This window comes from Strongylocentrotus purpuratus, unplaced genomic scaffold (genome assembly GCF_000002235.5).
Source record: "Strongylocentrotus purpuratus isolate Spur 01 unplaced genomic scaffold, Spur_5.0 spur5_scaffold_4, whole genome shotgun sequence".
Taxonomy (NCBI): domain Eukaryota; kingdom Metazoa; phylum Echinodermata; class Echinoidea; order Camarodonta; family Strongylocentrotidae; genus Strongylocentrotus; species Strongylocentrotus purpuratus.
The window spans coordinates 22,477,225-22,502,925 of record NW_022145610.1 but is presented as its reverse complement, the minus strand read 5'-3'; the positions used below and the strand labels follow the sequence as shown (position 1 = coordinate 22,502,925).

Genomic DNA, 25,701 nt, shown 5'->3' with positions numbered 1-25,701 from the left:
GCAATTTTCTTGTTGTACTTTCCACAGGCAAACAGACACATACCATGATCATCTATACAAATTAATTCATTTTAACCTATTATCATGACAAATATGATACTGGGGGGCCCGTTTTCAAAACTTGTCTCAGAAAAAAGGGTATTTTACTTAGTTTTCGGTTTAGGTACTTTGCTTAGCTTTTGGCAAAGTATTTCACGCTCATATTGATAAAACTGAGCTTTAATACAAACTAATGAAATTTCAATTTGTTTGAAGAAGAAAAAAAAGGTATAATCAAAGTATCATAATAACTGCATATACAACCATCTATTCAAACATGATCCCCTGACCCAATTTGATGCTGTGAAACCTCTCATCCAAAGTTATTTTGTTAATGGCAGCATGGGTCCCAGCAATCATTACCATCCATTGCGACAAATACAAAACTCGGAATTCATTCATAACTTGCTTAATAGAATGGAAGATAGGTATTCCTACACCCTCATCCCCCTCTCCCCCCAAAAAATAAAACGATTTTAAACATATACTTTGGACTATCTAGATAACCCTGAGCAAGCCAAATTTACATGGGTTTTTTTTTAAGGAAAGAAAATCCTAATGATGGAAACCACCATGATGAAAAATTGTAAATCTGTAACATGAAAAAGCTACAGTTCATTATAGAGCTACAATATACAAATTCCTCGACAAAGAAATAAATTTAAATCAATTACAGCAATTAGATCAATAATTACATTCTATGCACAAGGTATGTCTTTAGAAAAATATGTTCATTATGAAGTTGTACCATACAGAAATATGCATATAGAGCCAGTGAGGGTATCATGTTCGGTCACATGTTGTAAAGGGTGTGTGATGTGATGTGATGTGAATTTAGGAAGTACTTACCTGCGCGGGTGTCTGCCCCTGGTTTGGTTGGTTAAAATACAGAGCTTGCTGCTGGAAGTATTCCATCCATTGCTGGGAGTAGTCCTGGGGTTGTCCACCTGCCTGACCAGCAGCTGTAACCATCAAACACACACACGCATCAAGGAGAGACAAGAAAAACATACACCCGTTATCAATGATGTTCTACACTTTGTGGCTCGGTTGGAGCAACTGTCGAGTTGCAGCCCTAGAACTTCCTTGTTTTACTAAATGTTATCGAGGTTATGGAAAAAGTTGCATTTGGTAGGTGGTAAATCAAGTCTTTATTAGAGATCATGTACACACAAAAACCAGGCCCGTCAACCCAGTGGGTTAGGCGGCAGGTTATAATGAACAGTATATACAATAGCGAAGTACATTAACAATAACAATACAAATTACAGTGTAATAATATATGTGACAACAAGGAGCACTGGGATAGAGAGAAAGGGAAAAGGAAGATGTGACAAGGAGAGAAAAACAGAAGTGGTATAGTACAGAACAGGGTAAAAGGAGAAAATTGTAACATTATGATGAGGAAGGAAAGATCCCCATACACGATACATACATGAATAATGTATAAATGACGTATTACAGTAAATATTGTCAGTTCGATACAGAATGGTTACAAGTTCGTTGATAAACAGGAAATGATGAAAAAATAATGTATATAGATTGATAAATTAAAGGTATTGATCAAATTGCCATGCTGGCTCACGTCTTCCTTGAAATATTACATAAGAACTAAAGAGAACGGCCTTCAATATTTCGTCCCTGGATTCGGGGTACCTAGTTGAGTTGCTGATTTTGAGGATTTCCTTTAGGCAGTATTTATTTTGTGGGGTTATGAGTCCGAGTGAACCGAATTCACTACAAATTAGTTTGCTCTTGCACCCTGTTGATGTGCCGTGTCAATGTTTGTTTCGAAGGGGACTGTGAGTTTGATGATGATAATGTCCTTATTTTTGTTGTCAATGTGGCAGATGTCTGGTTTGTGTTGGGTATGTATTATGTTTGGTGCCCCCATTGATGCTTTCTCCTTCTATGTCTGCATATACTTTGGTGGAATTGCTTAAAGTGTTTTTAATGTGTTTGAGCATGATGCGTAGTATGTTGTTATGGCGCCAGGTATATCGGCAGAGCATTCTTTCACAATTATTAAGAACATGATGCAGAGTTCCAGTACAATTACAAAGGTTACAGTTATCAGAGATTCTTTTTCCCCACCGGTACAGGTTTTTGTTAGGATATAATACTGTTCTACACTTTGTGGCTTGGTCGGAGCCACTGTCGAGTTGCAGGCCTAGAACTTCCTTGCTTTACTAAATGTTGTTGAGGTTATGGAAAAAGTTGCTTTTTCAATCAATCAAACCATATCTACCAAGTTAAACATATATCCATCATGTATTAGTTTTAATTTGTTCAATTCAAACCCTTTCTTTCTGAGGTGCTAATCCCAGCAAAGTTCCGAGTGGTTGTGAGATGGTCCGAAGCTGGGGCTATGTGTCTTATCTACTTAATAATTGGATTTCAATGCTTGTACCTTGGTTTTTGTAGTACTCGGCCCACTGGCGAAGCATGTCTCGATTACCGGCACCATTATTGGCTACATTTCACGTAACAAAAAAACAATTGGGGAAATGAAAGAAATAGTAAGTTGAGTAACTGAAGACTGAACTCAAGTTGCTTTGCTGGAGAGCAGCGCTTTCTACTAAATCACTCCGGTAGATTTAATGTTTAGTATCTATTTATTTAGCTTGTCTGGCATTGTCTTTAAACGTTGAACCCCACACCCCAAGTTTTGTTGTTGTAGATGTAATGTTTTTGATTGTTTGTTCACGTGGTTGCCTACTTCTGTCAAGATCAGTCATGTGGGACGGCTGCTTGAAAGCCAATCCACTCTGTTATAGGCGAGATCTTAAAAGCTGAATTTGATGATATTATTAGCAAACAAAACGATGCACTTTTAATGATTATTCTGCAATGATTACAGCATACAGAAGCATGAAGCTCATCACCACAGCCGTCATAGTCGATGAGAGCCTATGCCTTCCGATCTGTCAGTCCTCCTTTCCTTTCACCAACAACATTTTAACTATAGTAAAATCTCAAGTCCTGACAATAACATAAAATAAATTCTCAATTTCTCGTATGAAACTCACGCCAAAATTTCACAACTACATATAAATAACATCTGCCGAACATGTTTCTGAGAAAATGTTTGAGTAGGTAAGGGGGAGGAGCAATTAAAAAATGAAAGTCAAACTAAACGTCCCGTAACATGCAAAACGCAGGGTCTCCTTGCTTTATAAATGTAACATGTGAATTTTGAGCAAGTTTGTGTCAATAGTTTACTGATCTAAACATCCCAGCCCTTAATGTGATAAATGATTCACAATTGCTTTCAGTGACTTATTCCAGAACTACAATTCTATAACCAGTTGCGATTAATAATTATGTACTTAGGGGACTGCAAACTTTGATTGATTTGGATCAATCACTTCTTTAAAAGACAGGGCCCAGAACTCCAGATTATTTAAAAAACTCTCCATGAAGTGAAAAAAATAAAAATTGTTGAATCATATACGAGCATTTCGATCTCTAGCTGTATCTCTTTATCCTAGGTCAGCTATGCAAAAAACAAATCTGTTTAGGGGGAACTGTCGACAGGTCTACTATCAAACTCTACCCATTGAAATCGAAGTAGTGTTAGCGAATCCTGTCATTGCTCTAGCATCTATCCATGCACCCTGGCATCACAGGCAAATTCAAAGCAGGGTTCAGGATGATGCCCTTCAAAGGTCAATTTAAATTTAAACCCTTATCAAGTTCCCCCTGTTTATTTGAAGTTGAAAAATTCTGCATTAAGAACATTTGGTCTGTTTGTGTGAAGGAAGATCTGAACATGCAAATGTATCTAAATCCACAAAGTGCATTTGCAAAAACGATCCTCCTAACACCCAAGACCAGCATACAAGAATAGTTATGATTTTAGAATCCGGCCAGTAACAAAAGGGGGAAAAACAGAATAATTTGCATTCCTAATCTTCTCAATGAAGTACACTAAACACGTTGCCATCACCGCTTCAAGCACAGCAAAGTGCACAAATCATTATACATCACAGAAAGCACACTCTAGATGAAGGCCCTCACCAGAATGTTTGCATCGGACAGACATGGTGAAAGGGTAGTAACTGACGCATCTTACCTTGGCCTTGCTGAGCGTCCGTGGACTGTGGAGCAGAGGTGCTGGGGGTGGTCTGAACCGTGCTGGCCGTCTGGCTGGTAGGGTTCTGCTGCTGCTGCTGTTGGTAGTATTGTTGGTAGTAAGCAGCGTAAGGGTTGGAGTCTCCGTAGGCTGAAGCGTCGGGGGCTGGTTGATGGGGCTGCTGTTGGGGTGGCTGTTGCTGTGGTTGCTGCATAGTCATATCAAAATAAGAAATAAGTATGTTATTGTAGCGAACAACAATGTACGAGTGAAATTACAAGTTTAATAGCTGCAACATCTGAATTGACCCGTTTTAAAGCCAGTCTGTACTAGTTTGGCCAGGGGGGATTAGACTTCCCTGCAAGGTCACTGACAGGTGGTTATCTCATCAAATCAACTCTCAATTAACATAAGAAAAAGGGGACCGGTCATGGGGGACCAACAGGCACCGATTAGGCATCGTTTGCCCTACAGCAAGTAGCTAGTGCAGTGGGTCTTAAATGAAACTCCACCAAACGGTGAATACTACATGCTGTAAAGTCCGGAGCCAGACAACAGATTAGTGAAGTGATCAACCATCAGCCATGCTTACCTGGGGTTGCTGCCACTGACTGTATGCATTCCATTGCTGTTGGTTGTTGTACCCTTGTTGGACTGGGGCTTGCTGAGGACCACTGCTATTTCAAATAGAAAACAAAAGTCAGGGTGTAAAAATACAACACAATATATACTTAGTGCAGAACATGTCAGTTCAAACAAAAACAATATTTTTCAAAAATTTTTGTTCTTGTGTCAGTTTTTGTTTTTACGATAAAAAAGAAGTTTCCGTTCAACCAATTATTTACTGGGGGAAAAAAAATTATTCAAAGTCATGAGATATAGTAGGCTAATGTATATATATGAATATTATTTTCCTCAACCTTCCACAGGAAAATCTTTATTCCTATCCTCTGTTGAATGCAAGGTGGGCATAAAGTTGTACACCATTCTTAAGATTACTACCCTCCTGGCGCTCTGCAAATGACCCACACACGCACTAACTTTCCATCAATAATCACACCCAATTTTTTTTAGCCCCCTCCTTCCCTCCACTCCAGTGTTTTTGCTCACATGCAAGGTCTATCGTGGATCAAGTGAGCAAGGCCCTATTCTGCTCGATCATTTCTACCAATCGCTGGAAAGGAATATGTAAAAAGTAAAGGCGACATTAACTCACCCTGGTGGACCACCAAATCCACCCCTGTGTCCCTGAGGACCGCCTGGTCCTCCACCACCGGGGCCACCTGGCCCCCCTGGTCCTCCTGGTCCACCCGGACCTCCAGGTCCTCCTCCTGGTGACTGAGAACAAACCATCAAAAGACACAAGTTAAAACACACAGTGTTATACCACGAAAGCTCGGCTTCCACAGGAATGAATGACATTTACATCATTCAACACATGTGGCCATTTACAGAACCGCTGCAAAGAACTTATTTTGCCAACGTAACTTCAACTACCTGCTGTTACATAACAAAAGCTCAACATGTGAATGGATTTTATTTGTATCATTCAACACATGAGCTTATTTATATCAAACAAATAAACTTGAAAAATGGACATGTATGAGGTGTTGAAATGTTTTCCAGGATTCTTTCAATAATCAGCTAATCAAGGTGCAGAGGCTCGATATGGACGGCATTTTCATACACGGGTTGAAATTTTCTCCTAACACATACATTTCCCAGCTTTAAAAACTACTGCAAAATTACACATTTATTAATGAGAGCCCTTTTTAAAAAAATTTTTTGATGAAAAGTTAAGAGACTCCTTTTAAAGGCCGACTGTACTAGTTTAGCCAGGAGGGATTAGACCACACAGTGTGGTCAATGACAGGTGGCTTTCTCATCAACTCAGCTCTCAATCAACATAAGAAAAAGAGGATCATGGGGGACCAATGATCACCGATTGGGCATTGTTTTTTATGTAGAGGGAGCAAGCAGCTACAACTAGGACAGTGGGGCTTTAAGGCGACCTAAAAATGTGTGTAAGCTTTCCAAAGGTCACTGCATCTCCAACCCTGTGCATATTACCCTCAACCCTCCATGAGCTCAACTTACCCCGTTGACCTTCTCGTCGATGAGGCTCCTGGCGTAGTCGATCTGCTCTGGGTCACCGGAGATGAGGAAAATCTTCTGTCCTGGAGGATGTTGACCGTGGCTGATCTCCACGTGTGCTCTGGACTGCTGCATGATAGCCCTGATGTTCTCACCACCTGTATCAGCCCATCAGAGAGTCACCCATCGGAGTTTAAATCAGTCCCAGCAAAGTCAGATGTCATCGCAGCCAAGATTTTTGTGTTGTAATGTGTGGGTGTGTGTGTATGACATTTTTTCAGAATCCCATAGATTGTGTTCATAGGATAGTTACATTCAAAGAATGTGTGACAATGTCAAGCAAATAGGCAAAAAAAGGAAACAAAACATCAAATTTGGTGAGTTTTCTGCAATGGACATGTTAAGCACATAAAGTAGAGAGAATCTGACTGAATTGCAATCAAGTTCTACCAACATATAAAGTGAGGTGTTGATTTCCATGAAATATATATTTACAACTACATGTAAAGTTAATGGAATAATTTAAGTTCTACCAACATGCAACATAGGTTGCAGAAACGAACCCTAACGTTCTATCATTGTAAAATCTAAACATAAATGAACGATCGGTGCGACCTTAACAAAATAAAGAAAGAAAACAATCAAAAGACTATACCTCTGCCAATGACCAAGCCACACTTGCCAGCAGGGACACGGTGGTCTAAAGGTTCTCCTCTAATCCCTCCGCCGCCGCCTCCTCCTCCACCTCCCATGCCACCAAAGTCTCCTCCGCGGTTTCCACCTCCTCTGCTTCCAAAGCTGGGTCCACCGCCTCCTCTGCCACGCCCTCTACCACGTCCACTGCCCATCCATGGACCTCCTTGACCGTCCATATCACCTCCATCCATACCGATGTCCTGCAATGAAAAACATTTTTAACGATCAAAGAACATTAACAATTAAAGAAAAATTTGGGTCAAGTGACTGCAGTATGAAAGGAACTTTCTTGAAGTCATTGGAAAAGATATGAAATTGTTCAATAAACCCTTGAAAATGACAATATCTGTTGCCACGACTCTGAAGGCCTCATCCACAATATTCAGGACGAGGCCTTTGAAAGAATCGAGGAACTTTGCTATGGCATCAAGAATACACCCTGCACCCACAAAGAACAATTAGGTGCAGGGCTCTAGCATGATGCACACAATTGCACAATACAATAAAAAGCAGGAATTAAAGGAAATCTCACCCCAAGAAATAACTTACTTATTCTGCAAGATTTATTATATTATTGCCTATTAAGCTACAAGATTCCCCACCAAAGTGTATGAGAGAGGCATAAAGCAAGAATAGGTTTCCTCTAATCATGTGACTTTATGTAGAAATCTGCAAAACTTGTATTGTATTTCCTAAAGTCCATAACACCCCGCCACTGCAATATTTTCTCTGAACAGATGATTCAGCTTTTTTTTTAAAGTTGGAAATATACTATTCAAGAATTCAATTCAATTTATTCATGTTTTCAACAAAACATTACAAATCAATTATAAGCATTTAAAACAAATGTAAAAAATACATGTTGGAAACAGAGGGGTCCATTATTGAGCAATGCTTGTAAACGTGTGAACACCTCAAATGATACTTAGGAATAATGAGTAATTAAATTAACTAATCCATAACTACAAAAGGAAAAACATAATAGGAGAAAGAAAAAAGGGGGAACCTTACCCTTGCATTGGCCACCAGGTCGTTGACCATAGACTCGGCCATGCTGACACTCTCCGCTGAGCCAGTGATCAGAGCAACACGCTCCGGTGCATCACGATCACCTTCGGTTGGGAGTGAAACAGACAAAATATAGAACTCATTGGAACTGATTGGTCCACATCTTGTAAGCAAAACATGAATGCATAGGGGCTCGGGAAGATTTAGTCCAGAGCCCACAGAACAGAAACTGTAGCTCTCAACAAGGGCCCAAATTGTCTTCTTTATAATGACAATTTCAGTGATGACAATTCTAAAAAAGCCCTCTAAAACAAATATCTTGAGGCTTGCTTGTGAGCAATTCAGCATAGACAGTGAGATACTCTCATAACCATCAAATACCAAAAGATCAAGTTTGTATAATGGAAACGACATATAGCTTGCAATTCTATTTAAATGTACTGAGCAGTAATTCCTCAAAGTTCAAATAGTAATAGAAGTTCAAAGTGGAAATCTGAACCATAGTGTATGAGGTAAAAAGATCAATACAAGCACTACACAAATCAAATTGGTCAATTTAAATGTGGAACATATATTAATGCAGAATTGGTCAACGAGTCATCAGCATCCCCCCTCTTCAAAGGTTTTTGCAACCAAAATCATCATACAGCACTAACAAGGCACTGGGATTTGAATGAACAGCTGTTGGGCAGCACAAGATGTGCCTTTAGGAATCCTCAAGCACTTCTAGTCAACCTTGAACACACCGTCGTACCCAGACCAGTACTGGTCATTCCCAAGTAGGGAACTCACCTGGTTTGAACTGGACGCGAGCCTTGGTTTGTTCTTGGATCCTCTTGATCATGTCCCCTCCACGACCGATCACCATGCCCACTGCATGCTTTGGAACAATCACGTCCTGTAACACAGAAATACAAGTTTTGCTGAAAAATTGCCTATTTTTTTTACCCCCATGGACCATTTCTCATAATGTAACCAATTAAATATATAAGTCTTTGTGAAGTGCCTCAATACATATATTTTATTCACATGTAATGAATAATTGTATTTCAATAGTCAGAATGAAAAATCCATTATGTGTTTGATAGGTAAGGAAAGCCATGTTCATCCTACCTGGCAACAACTACTGTATGCAGTTCGCATTCACAAAGACGTATGCATTAGATTTGTTTATGTTACGAAAAATGGACAATTTCTCCTGTACCTATTTGAGCTTGGGCCTTTAACCAGATACAATAAAGCACTTGTAAATCAATCATTAATGCATTACCAATGTCTTCAATTACAGAATATGTCACAATTTAAAAAAGAGACAAGGCAAGGATTAATGTCAGTAATTATAATAATAAATACTTATTAAGCGCATTTATCTACTGTGGAAAAAAGGAAGACATTCAACCAACAGAAATAATTCAATCTTCCATATTTCCCTTCCTTTCTTTCAATATCTCTACTAATGGAATACATAAAGTTATGTTAAAATAATCATCTACAGGTCCCTCACACATAGACAAGTTTGACTCCTTGAGGAGTCCATTGTACATAGGAAAAATTCAAGTAAAAGATGAAATTTGGGAAGAAAAAGAAAGTGAATTAAGGAAACCAAATAAGGATAAAATACAAACCTTGTGGGGGCCACCACGAGAGTAGAAGTTATCCTGCAAATGAACAAATGACAAAACTTTTTCAAATGATGACAACAGGGAATACGAATCACAATCTAGCATAACTCTACTTTTGAAAGACATACAACTCCAACACCATCAGTTACTAATAAAGAGCTGCCAACAGTACCTATTTTAGAGGAATGATTCTAATTTTTTGGCCTTCAAGCTATTGTTTTAACCCATAGATTCCTCTCTTTTTTGAAATATTCTGCGTGGAAAGTATACTAAATGGATAGTATTCCTTATTTTTGCTGTGAAAAGTTGGCAGGTATGCAGTAACACTACTTCAAGGAAAGGAAATTGAGAAACATCAATCACTTTGAATGAAATGTTTGACAAGAAGAGACCTTATGAAGACACAAATCCTAATTGTATTTCAGTGGCTTTTATGCCCCCCCCCCCCAAACTAACAACATATCAGACCCGACTATGTGGCATGGACACTACTCTAGTAACCGAAACTTCCGTTAGGTGAAAGATTTGCCAATTGTTAATGGCAAATTCACAGCAAGAAACTCTGTCCCTACTTCTCTGTTCTTTGGCTCTTTTCCCTTACCCTTTAACCAGACCTGCCAACCAGTAGGATTTAGTCGTATTTAGTACGATTTTTAGAAGCAAATACGACAGTACGATTTTCCTTAATAAAATACGATTTTCAACAAAAAAAACCCCAAAAACCAATTATTTTTTTTTTTATAAATTTTTTATAATTTTTTATAATTTTTTTTAATTAATTTTTTGTGTGTGCGTCCGCCATTTTCAATGGCAAAATGTCCATTCTGTCCTGTAAAGTATCCTACAATCATCTCACATTGGCAATTTGGGGATGTTCATTGGTTCATCGAACACACCAGTCATGACGAAATCATGCATATTCAACCAATGATCAATAAAAAAATTCTTCCTGTAGGTAGAAACTGTAAGAGGCATTGAACCGCGTAACAATCCGCGTTTATTTTCAAGAATACAACTTTTGTCAGTAAAATACAACTTTTGGGACTAAAGAATACAGTTTTTGAACTCAAGAGGTTGGCAGGTCTGTTTAACCCTTTATATCCTTTCTCTTCTTCAGACTCATTCCCTTCTTTCCACTCTATCACCCTCTTTCCCCTTTTACTCTTTCTTAATGCTCATGCTATGAGTAATTTTAATTTCATTTCCAAGATGTGTTCCGACTATTACTGTTTTTGTTGCTCATATATGTATTTTTATTGTTGTAAAAATCCCATGTAACATTTTTTTTATTTTTTTAAATTAGATGAATAAATTGAATTGAATTCACTGTAGAGTCGGTTGTGAAATGAATTACTCTGTGGACTTAGCTCAACTCTCAACTTTCCTCAAACTCTGTTATGCATAAGAAAAATTTCTCGTTACACAATTTGGCACAACTTTTAAGTGCTAATGACTTAATGATCGTATCAGATTTTTCCCAAAGTTGTGGAAAAATTAAAACAGGACAAACATACAATATGGTTTTAACTGTTGGTACTTACACCGCTACTTCTATCGTTGTTCTTGGCATTCTCCATCACCTCGCTGACCAGCCTCTTAGCTTCCTATACATCATACAACAGAAAAGCAGAAATACATTCAGGGTCGGTTTCATACGGCTTCTTCTCAATAAATATTACAATTCTAAGAAAAATCGCTCTCAACCAAATCAAATATAAGTAGGTGATATTCGTAACAATTCTGTGAAAGCGGGGCTCAGAGCTGCATTGTCATGCAACATTAGAGGGTGTAACTTGTGAAGTATCTCAATTGCTATTCATGTGGGGGGGGGGGGGGGGGGACTCATTGGACATTATCTGACAGATTGTGACACAAATGCAGGATGCTTATGATTAATTTGTCCTCTCATGTTCTTGAAAGGCTTTCGGTGTCCAGTTTGCAAAATAATGGCCCGTTTCATTAAACTATTTATCAACAACTGCCAAAGATCTCTGACAAATCCGATGAGAGCCAATCAGATGTAAGGATTGAAGTAGCGTATAACAAATATCATATCTTGTTATTGATAACAAGTTTTACGAAAGACCCGTATTAATAAGCTTTTAATAAAAACATGTCCGTAGCAGGGGTTGGTGTCGGTTTCGTTGACGTGACCGAGGTATTAAACTTCAAAACTGTGGTCTTTAATATGAAGGAGCTTTGTCGTAGAACCTACCTCAATCTTCTGAGAATCACCACTAATCCTGAGGGGCTTGTCCATGCCTGTGGCTACTGGACCTTCCTGGATCATTACCATCCTCACTCCAGCTTGCTCCTGGAGCTGTTTGATTGTTTCTCCTCCTTTTCCAATGACCAAGCCAACCTTGGTAGCAGGGATCAACATGTCAACGGTCATATTCCCCTCGGCTTCATTCTGACTGGCCTTGTTCACTATATCAAGGATAAGCGACTTGGCGTGCCTGTGAAGTACAAATATCAATGTGTCATTCAAAGGGCAACTACATGAACAGTCAAACCTGCTTTAGTGACCACCTGTCTACAAAGACCACTTGTCTATTCAGACCCCATTTTTTGTTTTCCTTGAAACATGTACTAAAGGAATCTCTCTACAAAGACCAGTTTGTGTTTACCTTGGGCGGTCGCTGTAGACAGGTTTGACTGTATGTACGTACACGATCAAAGAGTACAATCTTATGCACTCGAAACTCGATATCTTGAACATGCTGCAGTAAGCTGCTGGGTAAGATTAAATCGTTCCTATTTCATGAAGTGACGGTAGTGTGGAAAATTCGCACGCAAATTGTATGGGATTTTCATTCACTTCGTGAAAATAGGGACAAAATGACAAAAGTGCAATGTGTTTCATATTCTCTACCTAATAAGATACAGAAAAGTTGGACCTTTGATGCACACAAAACTATATTTCTCACCCCAACTTGCTCATCATTAACACGTTAATCAAAAAATATTGCTGCGGTTTAACATGGCATTATATGAATACTTGAATAGGCCTTAAAAAGTGTGATCATCCACTTCCTCAATATGAGTAAATCACATATACTGGTCATTATGGAGGAAGAGTGACTACAGACACCTCATGCACACACCATAACAATATTGTTGATGGCAAGAACATTGTTCCAAGAATGAAAAGAAACTTACATAACAGCCTCAGGGGTTCCAGTGAGTGTGACTTGTCTATCACCAGAAATTCCGTTCTCTGAAAAGAAAAGTACAATTATTATTATTATTATTTATTCGGTAAAACAGTTCAGTTCAGTTCAATTCAGTTCATTTATTTCAATCATAAAACCATAACATAATATATATACAAAAGTAACATGCAACAATCATAATCTTACAATTCTGGAATTAAGAAATTGGAGACTAAAAAGGAAGTTTAAAAAAACTTGCAAGTATAATAGTCCCCTGACATAAATAATAAATAACGAGATTAAATGGTTGTACACGTTACTACAACAATAACAATATATAAATAAGATACCACACATTATAGAAACACACCGATGAACACACACATGCATGGTACATTGCAAGGTAGAACAAGTTAAAAGAAAGAGTTAACCCTTACTGTACTGGGCTATTTTAAGCACTCTCTGACTGGGGAGGGGGGGGGGGGCCTGGGAGGCCCCCCCCCCCTATGATCTCAGCCGTTGAATGTCTGATGAACGCGAAAATGTGCATGTTTGTAGATATTTACGTAAGGAACAAGATGGTATAATTAGTTTTTTCCTAATATGCAAATTAATTATGCAAAATGCTAAATTTATATTCTACAGAAAACTCTACATATTTGTCCGTAGACTTGTGAAGAATCTTGAAAATGTATTGAATAAATGTTTCCTTCATCTCAAATTCATGAGGTTTCATTAGTTTTATGATATTTGAAAATGCATAGGTTAATTTGCATATATTATGAATACGCATTCACAAATATCAAATCTGGGAATATATATAGGGAACTAGAATCATCACAAAAATTATCAAACTGGTCTTTTGAATGTTGAAACTCATGATTCATATGAAACTTCTTTTCTAACACAAAATAGTTATTTGATGTAATTAATAATGATAATTTATGCAAATTTGATGCAATTTTCAACTATTTATTTTCTTATGTATTTTATTGTTTTTTATTTCTTATTAAATCTATTGTTTTATTTCTAATGTATTCTTTTGTTCTGGAATACATCATTGTTACTTTAAGTAACATATAAAAGCAATTTGATATCAATTCATATCTTCACATTTCTGCTTGTACATGAATATATGCAATTATAGCACTTTTTTGATGACATGCGCATACTAATTGTTATGTAACACCTTACAGGTATATCCGATTTCGACGAAAATGGTATCGAAATGTTCGTAAGACTTGAGGGAAAAAAGTCATGAAAGGACAATTAAAAATTTCAAGCGGTTGCGGCGCAATCCAAAAATGTCGAGGGGGGGGGCCTCCCAGGCCCCCCCCCCCAGTACAGTAAGGGTTAAGGGAAATAAGAAGAATAAGAAGAGACCAACTGTCTCTTCAATAGAACTTTAAAGGATGATATAGTTGTGCATAATGTTAGCTTATCAGTTAAATCATTCCAAATACGGGGACCATTATGTCTAAAAGAGTAAAGCATTAACTAGAGACCTTTGGATAATGATATTTGATACAGGAACGAGTATTATATGAATGAACAGATTTATTAAGGATAAACATTTGACAAACTCTTTTAGGTACATAATCATTATACATCATACTAGCACTTTGAATATGATGTATATCATAAATATTGAGTGTCCTTAGGCGAAAAAACAGGGGACATGAATGAGCTTGATAATGGGAGTTTGTACATATTCTTAAAGCTTTCTTTTGAAGTTTATGGAGAGGTTCTAGTTTAGTTGTTCCCCACGCCGGCCCAGGTGATATTACAGTAATTTACAAAGAACACCAATTTTTTTTAGATATTTTGTTAGTTATATACAATCGATGATCCTGAAAAGATAAAGTATCATCCAAAAGGATACCAAGAAATTTAACAGAAGAGCACACCTTCAAATTGATATTGTTTATAAATATTTGAACATCATTAATATTGCAAGGATTAGTTTTATTATGAAAATAAGTACACTTGTTTTGTCATAATTTATAATCAATTCATTAGCATTAAACCATTCAACAACCTTTTTTAATTCTTTATTTACTTCTGACATTAATTTATCAAAATCATTATGAGATGCAATCAGGTTTGTGTCATCAGCAAATAAGACTAAATGAAAAAAGATGAAGCAGAACTAAGGTCATTTATGTAAATTAAAAATAGGAGAGGACCCAGCATGGAGCCCTGTGGGACTATATAATGTATCCTCTCTCTGTCAGAAATAAAGCTGTTGTATGATGTGAATTGAATAAGATCACTTAAATAGTCCCCGAATAATTCCCAAGCAATACCGTGTATACCAAATTATTTTAATTTAGAGAGGAGAATATCGTGGTTAATGACATCGAAAGCTTTCGACAAATCAAGAAACAAGCCTAATGTATGCCAATTTATTATATAATTAATTGAGTATGTAATCATGAATGTCAATTAGAGCATGTCCACATGATGAGTTTTTTCTAAAAACCATATTGAGAAACAGTCAGATTATTATTTTTATTAACATGATTAAACAGCCTATTATAAATTAATTTCTCCAGTATCTTAGAAAAACAGGGGAGTAATGTTATTGGTCGATAATTAGAGGATACATGGGGATCACCTTTTTTAAATATGGGTATGATTTTTCCTACCGTAAATCGTATAACCGTTAAAGGTGCACTTTTCTATATTGCGCACCCCTATTTTGAACACAAAAAAAAAAAAAAAAAAATTGAGGAAAAAAAATTGTCATCTTTACTTTTAAAAACAACATTATTACTAGGCCTTATTACTTAGTTCACAAGCACTTCAACTGTGCCTCGTAATAAAATGAAAGTATTTTTGAACACTGAAATAAGAGCCGATCAGATCTGGTTAACAAAAAGCCAAAAAAGCCACACAAAGACTTTTTGGGCTTATTTGGCTTTTTGTTAACCAGATCAGATCGGCTCTCATTTCAGTGTTCGAAAATACTTTCATTTTATTACGAGGCACAGTTGAAGTGCTTGTGAACTAAGTTAGACCTAGTAACAATGTTGTTTTTAAAACTAAAGATGACAGAAAAATTTTCCTCCGAGTCCAAACAGAAATTTGGACAGCCTTGTTTTCGTGAGTGAGTGAGCTGCAGACACGGGAGAGCTTTGAGAAGGGGCATAATTTATTGTGACTGAGAAAGAAAAAAATAAAAAATCCTGTTCCCTTCAAATAAGGAACGTAGATTAACTTCAAATAGTTGATCCTATTTTTTATTTGCATTATGTGATTCATGTTGAGACACAGAGATTTTTGAAAACCACTAAAAAGCAGCATTTTGAGGACTCAAAATATCCTGTACCGGTGTATAAGGCACACCCCTGACTTTGATTTTTGCCGACGGAAAAAGGTGCGCCTTATACAGAGATTTACGGTACTCTAAAATTCTCTGGGACTTTTCCTGACAAAAAGGAAAGATTACATATAAAAACAATCGGTTTGACAATGAAATGTATAACATGATTTATAATGAACTGACTTATTCCTTCAAAAGTGTATAAACTAGATGGAACTTTGACTGCGCGCAGTCAAAAATGATGCCTCCGCCATAGAGCAATTTTACAAACCAAAACAGAAACAATTTTTAAATTCAAGTTTGATTGTAATCCATCTGTGGGTTTTAATGATAATGCATGCACAAGCTATTTTTGGCATACATAATGAGCCATGTGACCTTTGACCTTCGACCTGGTGACCCCAAAATCTAATCAGTTTATTGGCTCTGCAAGATATATACATGACTTGAGTTTGATAGTAATCTGTCTATTTGATCTCATGATAATGCGATCACAAGCTATTGTTGGATACATAAAGACCCCTGTGACCTTTGACCTGGTGACCCCAAAATCGAATCATTTCATTGGCTCTGCAAGATACATACATGACCCGAGTTTGGCAGGAATCCATCAATCGGTTCTTGAGATAATGCGATCACAAGCTATTTTGCATACATAATGAGCCCTGTGACCTTTGACCTTCGACCTTGTGACCCCAAAATCTAATCAGTTTATTGGCTCTGCAAGATACATCCATGACTTAAGTTTGGCAGGAATCCATCAATCAGTTCTTGAGATAACGCGATCACGAGCCATTTTCGCATACATAATGAGCCCTGTGACCTTTGACCTTGGATCTCGTGACCCCAAAATCTAATCAGTTCATTGGCTCTGTGAGATACATACATGACTCAAGTTTGGCAGGAATCCATAAATTGGTTCTTGAGATAACGCGATCACGAGCCATTTTTCGCATAAATAATGAGCCCTGTGACCTTTGATCTCGTGACCCCAAAATCTAATCAGTTCATTGGCTCTGTGAGATACATACATGACCCAAGTTTGGCGGGAATCAACCAATCGGTTCTTGAGATAACGCGATCACGAGAACGGGACATACGGACAGACGTACGGATGTACGGACGGACGGACAACCCAAAAACATAATGCCTCCGGCTACTTTGTAGCGGAGGCATAAAAAGAATTACATAGAAGAACAAATCAAACAAAACAAAGGATGACAAATATTTTTAAAAACGTTATCATGATTCCCATGAGCATTTACAAGTTGCCAGGAATGGGGCAGGCAAACTAAATCACAGAAACCGGGAAGGTCCCCTATTCTGATGTTTTTGTACATAAATAACATTCAAAAAATCATTGAAAATACACCCCCCCCCCCCAAAAGCAAAGTCACAATATCACAATATGTACCTATGATCCAAAGGACCATCCATAACAGTTTGAAGTGATTCATATTTTTGCAAGGGATCTAGATTTAACTTTTTACAGCCTGTATTTATGAGTTCTATGTAAACTTCAAAATGTGGGGGTCCAGACTTAGAATTTGGATGCCCATGTGTCCCGGGTGCCCTGCCTCCTCGATGGCAACCCCAATCCTAAACTTTTGACTTAGTAAAACCCGGAGCGATTGGTGTAGAGCACTGGTTTCACAAAACTGTCATCAGTACACAAGTTTGCATGCATGTAACTAATCATATTGAACATATGTTCCAATGGGATGTTGATGAACTTGTTCCAACAGTTTTGTGAAACGAGGCCCGGGTGGAGTAGCACAGCACTCTCCATATTCTTTGGGTTTACCTGGTTTTCCCACAAATTCCTCCACTCAACCCCTTCTATGCATGATCTGGGCTGTACAATTATTTATTTTGTTAAAAAATTATCTGTAAATTACTTTATTAGCTCTACATCAAATTTCTTCCACCCTTTGCACTTCTACAACAAAGAATTTGAACATGTACCAATGTATAATGAATATCTTAAACCTCCCAATCCTATTGAAAAATAAAGTGCACTCACCTGGGGCAATTTGAATATTACATCCAGATTCTGACTGTAATGATGAGATCTGTTGCCCTTGACGACCAATTACTAAAGGAATATACAATACATAGAAAATTGTTATATTTTGATGTTTGTGACAAATGATGAAATAAGTTTTGAGCAAAAGTAACTGAACATTATGAAAAAATCTATTTTTTCAAATAAATAAATTGAATCACAAAAGCCTGGAAATTTAAGGCTAGCATACTGAAATCACTAAATGATAGCTCAATCTTTATTGACCTACTTCAAATAAAATAGATCAATGAATATGTTATATAATTAATCGATTAACTAATTATTTTCTGAATTTATCCTCTTAAAACACCATGGTTAATCCAAGCAAAATTTCATTCTACAAGAGCAGTAGAGGATGTAAAATGCATATATTACACGTTTGGCAATGAAAGTCGTGTCTGTCCTACCTAGCAACAACGACTATTGAGATGTACACTTTTTCGCAACAGGTGAATAAAATAATTTGTATTGAGGCACTTCACAAAGGAATATGCATCAAGTCAAAGAGCCTAGCATCAGCATTGTGATTTCATATAGAACTTGGATGCATACTCACTGAGACCAACCATCTTATTTGGGACAAAGAATTCTTCTGTACCATGACCGTCACGACTGAAAACAAAAAACAAAAAACAGGTTTTTTGTGAGTGAAGAGATCAACAATACTTACTTAGACCAACCACCTTATCTGGCACTAAGAGTTCATCGTTTATTGAACCGAGACCGCTGAAACACAAAAAATATGAAGAAAGAGAAGGGTAATGAAAGGATTGAGAGAGGTATAAAGAAATTCCGATGAAGGAAGTTTTATGGTAAGAATATATACATACACTGTAAGTGCGTGCATAGCTGCCAACATTTGGAATTTTCAATTAGTAACATTAAAGTAGAAATTAATATGTGCACGTAGAGCACATCACAAGCGCAAAGTCCCTTTAGCCGGGGTCCAGGGCCCGCCTTAGGGCCCTGGAAGCTCTGGGGTCTAAGATGCTCTCTGGTGCAATCTGAGCCTATTTTAGGGACCATTTCGCATAAAATTCAACCCAAGTTTTAAATGGGTAATTAAGAAATGTGAAAAATGAGTAATGAGAAAAACACAGCTTTACCTGCCTTCCCTGACACTTGACCAACACTACTAACATGTACCCTCCCATACTACTCATTTAGAGCTCTGCATGTTGCAGATGTTGCTCTCTTCAGAAAAGTGGAGTTGAATTCCCTCATGTAGCAGGGTGTTGTTTGGCAACCCTTAGTAATAACAACTCTAGCGCATGCATGCACTGAATTGCCGTTCCCATGTACATTTATTGAAATACAGCGAGCTGTGTGTTAAGCGAATGGTCTTCCTCCCTCATCCGAGTGCGGTATTCCATACGCTATTCAATGCAAGCGCGCACGTTAGGTTCGTAGCTGTAGCTACTAGGAGCGGGAGCACCGAATCGGTGAGCTTCAGATGTCGAGTGCGTAGGTGCTGCATATTTTTTCGCCCAGTTGGGCTTGTTTATTGGCGGTTGCAGATTTTCATTTTGTACATGTTTCTATGTGATTTGGTGGGTTTTTTGTCAAATGTAGCGAGTTTTCAAGAGATTTCGAAATTTATATCAAATTAGGTCACATTCGTTACAATTGCGAATTTTTTTCTCTTAAAGATACTATGTCCCTTTTGCAGCCAACCTCAAATTCTGTAGAACTTTGAAGGAATTATGAATATGTCATGCATGTCATATCTGTGAAATTTAAATGTTAGCAGTGTCCTAATATTCAAATTATGCAAGGAAACCCGTTTACTTGCTAGACTTCACCTTCAGACACTATTGTCAGTATTGAGTGACTGACTGAATTTTTCTTCTTCTTTGGTAATAACATACATAAAATGAGCTGTTAAGGATTTGTCTACTTTAATAACCCACTTCTTGTAATGGCCAAAATTAAACTGATTGAATCTTTGCGTAGCATAAAACGTACGACCATGCAGTACAATGGTCTGAAAATCAAGACTATTACTTATTGGCTCTATAGAAAGTCGATTTGACAACTAATAGTTGTAATTTACCCACTTAAAGACATTTTCAAGCCCCATTTTTTTAAGGGGAGTTCTAAATTAGTATTATCTTTCAAATGCCATTGGAATTTAACCTTTTCATTTTTTGGGCCTGCAAAAGGGACATAGTACCTTTAACAGTTGGCAGCTGTGTGCATGGGAGAAAAAGATAGAAAAAGAGAGAGAGAAAGAGAAAGAGAAAGAGAGAAAGAGAAAGAGAAAGAGAGAAAGACAAAGATAGAGAGAGAGAGAGAGAGAGAGAGAGAAAAGAGAAAGAGAAGAGAAGAGAAAGAGAAAGATAGATAGATCTGAAGGACCAGAAGAAAACATGACCTCATTATTACGATAACAGTTTTCAATATTTTGCCCTCGACTGCACAACAAAATTTATTATAAGACACAAGACAAACTTTTAAACATCTTTCAAAATTCAAATGTCTAGAATGGTATATAAAGAGCCAATTCATTGCTTTGCAACAAACATTCACCTAAAACATGAAATTATAATAATGTAGTTGGGGGAATTAAGAAATCGATCAGATATGTTTTCCCCCAATTTGTGTCATTAATAATGGTCTGTTTTCACTTAAACTTTCAGATTACCTTTAATTGTACATCTAGCATTGAAGTCACTACCTAAGCACCATATTCTCTCATCTCAACAATGTTACCAAGTCCATTTAAAGGGAATCCAACCCTAGTCATTAGTTAATTTGTATAACAGAAAAATAAGATAAGCATAATGATGAAATTTGAAAAAAAAGAAGACTAATTATAATCGAGTTATGAATGTTTGAAATATGTGATCACTAGATAAGTGGCAATTTGGTCTGTGAATTGTGTCATTGACACAAACAACTCCTCTGTTTATCTTGTACAAAGAAATATCATTAATTTATGTTTTTCTTGCAAGTTCCTTCTCCCTTTGGGCAGTACTCAAAATATATTATGGAAAGCATATTATCATAGCAGGTCATCTAAAGGGAGACCCTCCTGAGTCATACATTTGTGAAAAATTGAAATTTTAGTCATTTTGTGTGTTGGCACTATCGCCACTACATCACAGAGAAATTACCAATTCAGCCGATTTTAAGAGCCCATACTTATAAAAATGTATCGTGATGCAACTTTTAAAAAATTCATAACTTTCTTATTTTTTATCCAATTTCATTCAAACTTTCACTGGTCTGCTTTCTTCTAGAGTAGTTTGCTATCAAGATTAAAACATAAAAGAATCTCTGAAAATGAAAACATTGGAATGAAACTCGGAATTCTCAAAAGTCTATTCTTAAAGGTAGTGAATCCCTTTTGTATCCAACATCAAATTCTGTAGAACTTTGCATGAATTATTAATATTTAACTTCTGCTTTATCTGTGAAAATTAAACGTTAGCAGTGTCGTAGTATTCAAATTATACAAGTAAACCTGTTTACTTTCTTGAAATTCACTGTCAGACACTATTGAGCGACTGACTTTTTTCTTTGGTAATAGCATAAAAAGAGCTGTAAAAGATATGAGCTTTTATACACGTCAATAACCTGCTTCCTGTAAAGGTCAAAATTAAGCTGATTATACATTTTTTTATGCATAATTTAAGGAACGCATTTCAAACGGTTGATATAATTCTACATAGAGTCAATTACCAGTTCTATTCTTTTAGAGTAGTTTTTACTTGGTATTGTCTCTTGTTTACCATAGGATTTACACAAGTTTAATTTTTCAGCCTGCAAAAGGGACACACCACCTTTAATAACTAAAAAAATTATTTGATTTACTTTTGGTCTTCTCCCTCATATGTATTCGGTTCTCCTTGAACACTCCACAACATGGAAAAAGAAACAAACAAAAAAAGATACAAATACACATAAACAAGACAAATGCGACTGGGTCTCCTATATGCCTCTGCCCTAATTTCTGTACAGGAACTGGATGAAACTATTCATGACATATCACAATGAAAACAAAAGGTATATAATAAAATGTCAACTAGCGGCCATGATCTTGACCAAGTAGCCCCAAGATTTAATAGAATCATCTTCCTATAGTAATACTGTCACCATATTCAGATATTGTGATAGCAACGCATAAAATCTTTTAATTTCAGAAATTGACCTGTGACCTTCGACTTAACCTTTAATCTGATGTTTTCTATGGTTGATACATGCATGGAAGTCACACACCAAGTTTGAGGCGAATACCTGTAATAGTTCTCAAGATATCACGAAAACAAGGATAAAACCCTCAATTTCAGAAATTGACCTTTGACCTGCTTACACAAAATCTAATCAGATTGTCTTCCACTGATGATACATACATACATGTACTATCTCCAAATTTGAGCTTCATATCTCTAATGGTTCTACAGATTCTACAAAAGACAAAGCCAATACCTGGAATTTCATTAATTAACCCGGAACCCTTTACCTTGGTACTCAAAAATCTTTGATGGGCAGAGGCGTAATAAATAGTAGAATAGTGAAATAGTAAAACTATAAAAAAAACCTAAGATTTGATATTTTACTAACAATTGGAAAATATGGTTGTACAATCACAATATGGCAGTGCCATTTGCGACATCCAGCAATTAATATCATCTGCAAATGAGATTCCTGTAGTAACAATAACAATAAAAACTTACCCCATGCTGTTAGCTGGTGCTGCTCTTGGCATCCCTGATAGGGCAGCACCAAAAGCTGCAAAATTAAATAGAAAAATAAAGTATTTAAAAAATATTAAAAACTTTAAGGCAATTAATCCATTGCACTTTTCTCATAAACTTATCTTGATTTCCAAATTCCAATATGACGCGTGATGACTGAATTCTATTTTGATTTAGAAGTTTACGGAATAAAATTTCAAGACCATAAATAGATACCTATCACCAAATAAAATGACTCAAGTAATTGTGTAAAGTCAGGAAGGGAAGAAAAGGAGAGAAAGCGAAAGAGAGATCGAGAGGGAGGGAGAGAGATCTTTAAAAGCCACATGGTTTCTCCCATAATTATGTACAAACATTATCAATTTCCCTTGTTCTTTAAATGAAAAATGTAATGCCACATCAATTATTTTCCTGAAAAGTGATAAGTCTACATGAAAACAATGAACCATTGTGTTATGTGCAGATCATTTCAAAATGTTTTGATTTCCTGCATATTATTTTTCGTTATCATCTTCCCCAATCTCCCACTTACTGTTAAAATCATTATCATTCTGCATGGCTAAATTCTTTGTAGCTGGCTCTGCGTCTGAATTTGAATCTTCGAGAGGGCGTTTGATTCCACTAGCTGCGTCTCCTCCACTGAGTGCTCCTAGTCCACCAACAGGGGGCAGTCCACCTAACTCTGCTGAACTCGAACCTGAATTTAGGCCTAACGTGGTAGAACCGCCAATCTTAGCAGCAATCTGAGTTTTTATAAAAGACATCAATATTACATGTTAAAATATAGTAATTTGTCAGTAGACTAGATGAAATGATGCCTCCACCATAGAGCCATTTTTAGAAGCAATTTTTAAATTCAAGGTTCTCAGAATATCGTAATTACAAGTTATATCCCTCATGTATAGTTGTTTGCATTGCGATTGTACAGAGCACGAAAAAGGTATAGATAAGTACTATCTACCCGAGATAGGTTTTTTTGTAAAGTAATTTTTTGCTGCTGCCCCACTTGCGCGACTTGTGCATTGAATAAGCATAGCAAAATAGGTTACGCGAAATGTCAAAGTCAATGTCAATGTCAAATGAGCGCGCATCGACTGTATAACATGTACGCATGTTGTGCTTTGTAAAATCTAGCTGAAGCTAAACTGTCTGCAAAATCAGTTGTTTTAATTATGTTAAATTCACTTTAAATAGACCTTATTGCCGATGTGGGATATAAAACAAATATTAACCTCCTTTACTCGGGCAATGGATACAAACTATTATCGCCTCGGTGATAGTTTGCACCATTACCCTCGTAGTCGATTAATATTTGCTTACTATTTTTCATATACATGTACATGTATGACCCTTTGATCTTTGACCTCGTGACCCTAAAATCTATTCAGTTCATTGGCTCTGCAAGATAAATACACGTCTTGAGTTTGGCGGGAATCCATCAATCGGTTCTAGAGATAACAATCATTGCACGATCAAAAAATCTTTAAGATTTTGATAATATGATATCTCGAATGGAAGAGCAACATAAAATTATATGTGAAAATTTGGAAAATCAAGTGTTTTGCAGAAATGTATCCGACAAAAAAAAATACAACCTTACAAGTTTAACAGAACGGTTCTGGAAATCTTCGCTTTGAGAAAATATGTCATCAAAATTGTATGTAAAAAGAAACTGACTATTTTGACTTGCAATTTAGATCTACAGTAAAGGAGGGGGTAATCGACCAGCTTCAGATTTCTGCCGATTGGTTGGATGCATGGTATAATCCCTTTAAAATACATCGCATAATAGCATATCACATATCCCACACATACCATACCATGCCAGAGTCACTGAAGAACCACATTTGCAATGAAAAATATATCCTAAAATATCACATTTTAGCGATGTAATCGGCGGTCCCGCTACCCGAATCTGAAAAATCAAGTATCTTACGCGTGTCTGTGAGAAATATGGGTACCATAAAATGAGCTTTATTTCAAGTATTTTTCAGATTAAGAGCCCGATTTTGTGCTGGTCGCAAGCTCAAGTGTCTTACCGCATGTATTAAATCAATGCAGCCGGACACCGCTACGCACACACGATATCTCTGTCTAATTCAGATTCCAATATCTGATAGCCACAGTACTAGTTTTCGGCCTGGCGAGCTCAGGGGGGCTCCGGCTAACCCTGTAAGTTGGGGCTCTGATCGGATCGGAAGATCGGAGCGGAAGATCGGAGCGACACCCTCGCACCTTTGATCGGTATCGGATCGGAAGATCGACAAAAAAAAATCGGCTCATTTAAAAAAAAAAAAAAAAAAAAAAAAAAAAAAAATGCTGATTTTTTTCCTATCATTTTAATTGATCGGTGATCGAAAATTATTATACGATCACCCCTGATCGGATCGGTATCGGCGGCCGATCCGATGATCGTTTACAGGGTTAGCTCCGGCGTGGGATACCTGCTCCGCCCGCTAGTACTATGGATCAGCGCGGAGACGCACAGCGCGCGCTTCCTATCGACTTTGTACATGCGGCCGAAAACTGGTTCGCTATGCCGATAACTGACTACGAAACAGTGAAAATTGAAATGAATATTGTCATGGCAATTCGTGATTTTTTTCTGGGATTCTTTTTTTGTTTAAATAATAATAATATTTGCTTCATGATTTGAACAAGAAATGATAATAAAAAAAGAAGTAAAGGGTCCAAAAAATAGGATTTTGTCTTAAGTGGCCGAAAACCCCCTCCTTTACTCTATGCAATAACCTTACCTTTGATGGACTGCTTTATATGATAAATCACTTCTAAACTCACATGCACGTGCATTTTTAAAATGAACTTGAAATCGGGTAAATTAATATACAAAAAATAAATTCTCTAATAATCCAACAAAACTTACACTGAATCATGTTCAAAATTACAAATAAATGACATGTT

At 36.9% G+C, this 25,701-nt stretch overlaps 1 protein-coding gene across 10 annotated transcripts in view; it reads right to left on the bottom strand.

The window, feature by feature from the left end:
• LOC100891918 (far upstream element-binding protein 3) overlaps positions 1 to 25,701 on the bottom strand; it is a 38,282-nt gene that overhangs the window by 6,496 nt on the left and 6,085 nt on the right. For 2 of the 10 annotated variants that reach the window (XM_030997012.1, XM_030997014.1), the window contains exons 2-19: positions 23,312 to 23,522; positions 22,759 to 22,813; positions 21,896 to 21,946; positions 18,636 to 18,691; positions 18,038 to 18,109; positions 12,697 to 12,754; positions 11,750 to 11,993; positions 11,076 to 11,138; positions 9,538 to 9,570; positions 8,705 to 8,810; positions 7,916 to 8,016; positions 6,864 to 7,104; positions 6,212 to 6,366; positions 5,331 to 5,452; positions 4,707 to 4,791; positions 4,115 to 4,322; positions 2,450 to 2,512; positions 889 to 1,001 (exon numbers count right to left, since the gene is read on the bottom strand). In XM_030997012.1, coding sequence (XP_030852872.1) covers positions 889 to 1,001; positions 2,450 to 2,512; positions 4,115 to 4,322; positions 4,707 to 4,791; positions 5,331 to 5,452; positions 6,212 to 6,366; positions 6,864 to 7,104; positions 7,916 to 8,016; positions 8,705 to 8,810; positions 9,538 to 9,570; positions 11,076 to 11,138; positions 11,750 to 11,993; positions 12,697 to 12,754; positions 18,038 to 18,109; positions 18,636 to 18,691; positions 21,896 to 21,946; positions 22,759 to 22,813; positions 23,312 to 23,522 — 2,037 coding nt within the window. Of the gene's footprint in view, positions 1 to 888; positions 1,002 to 2,449; positions 2,513 to 4,114; positions 4,323 to 4,706; positions 4,792 to 5,330; positions 5,453 to 6,211; positions 6,367 to 6,863; positions 7,105 to 7,915; positions 8,017 to 8,704; positions 8,811 to 9,537; positions 9,571 to 11,075; positions 11,139 to 11,749; positions 11,994 to 12,696; positions 12,755 to 18,037; positions 18,110 to 18,635; positions 18,692 to 18,749; positions 18,806 to 21,895; positions 21,947 to 22,758; positions 22,814 to 23,311; positions 23,523 to 25,701 lie in introns of all 10 variants that reach the window. The other 8 variants (XM_030997013.1, XM_030997015.1, XM_011662299.2 and 5 more) reach the window with 8 other exon arrangements.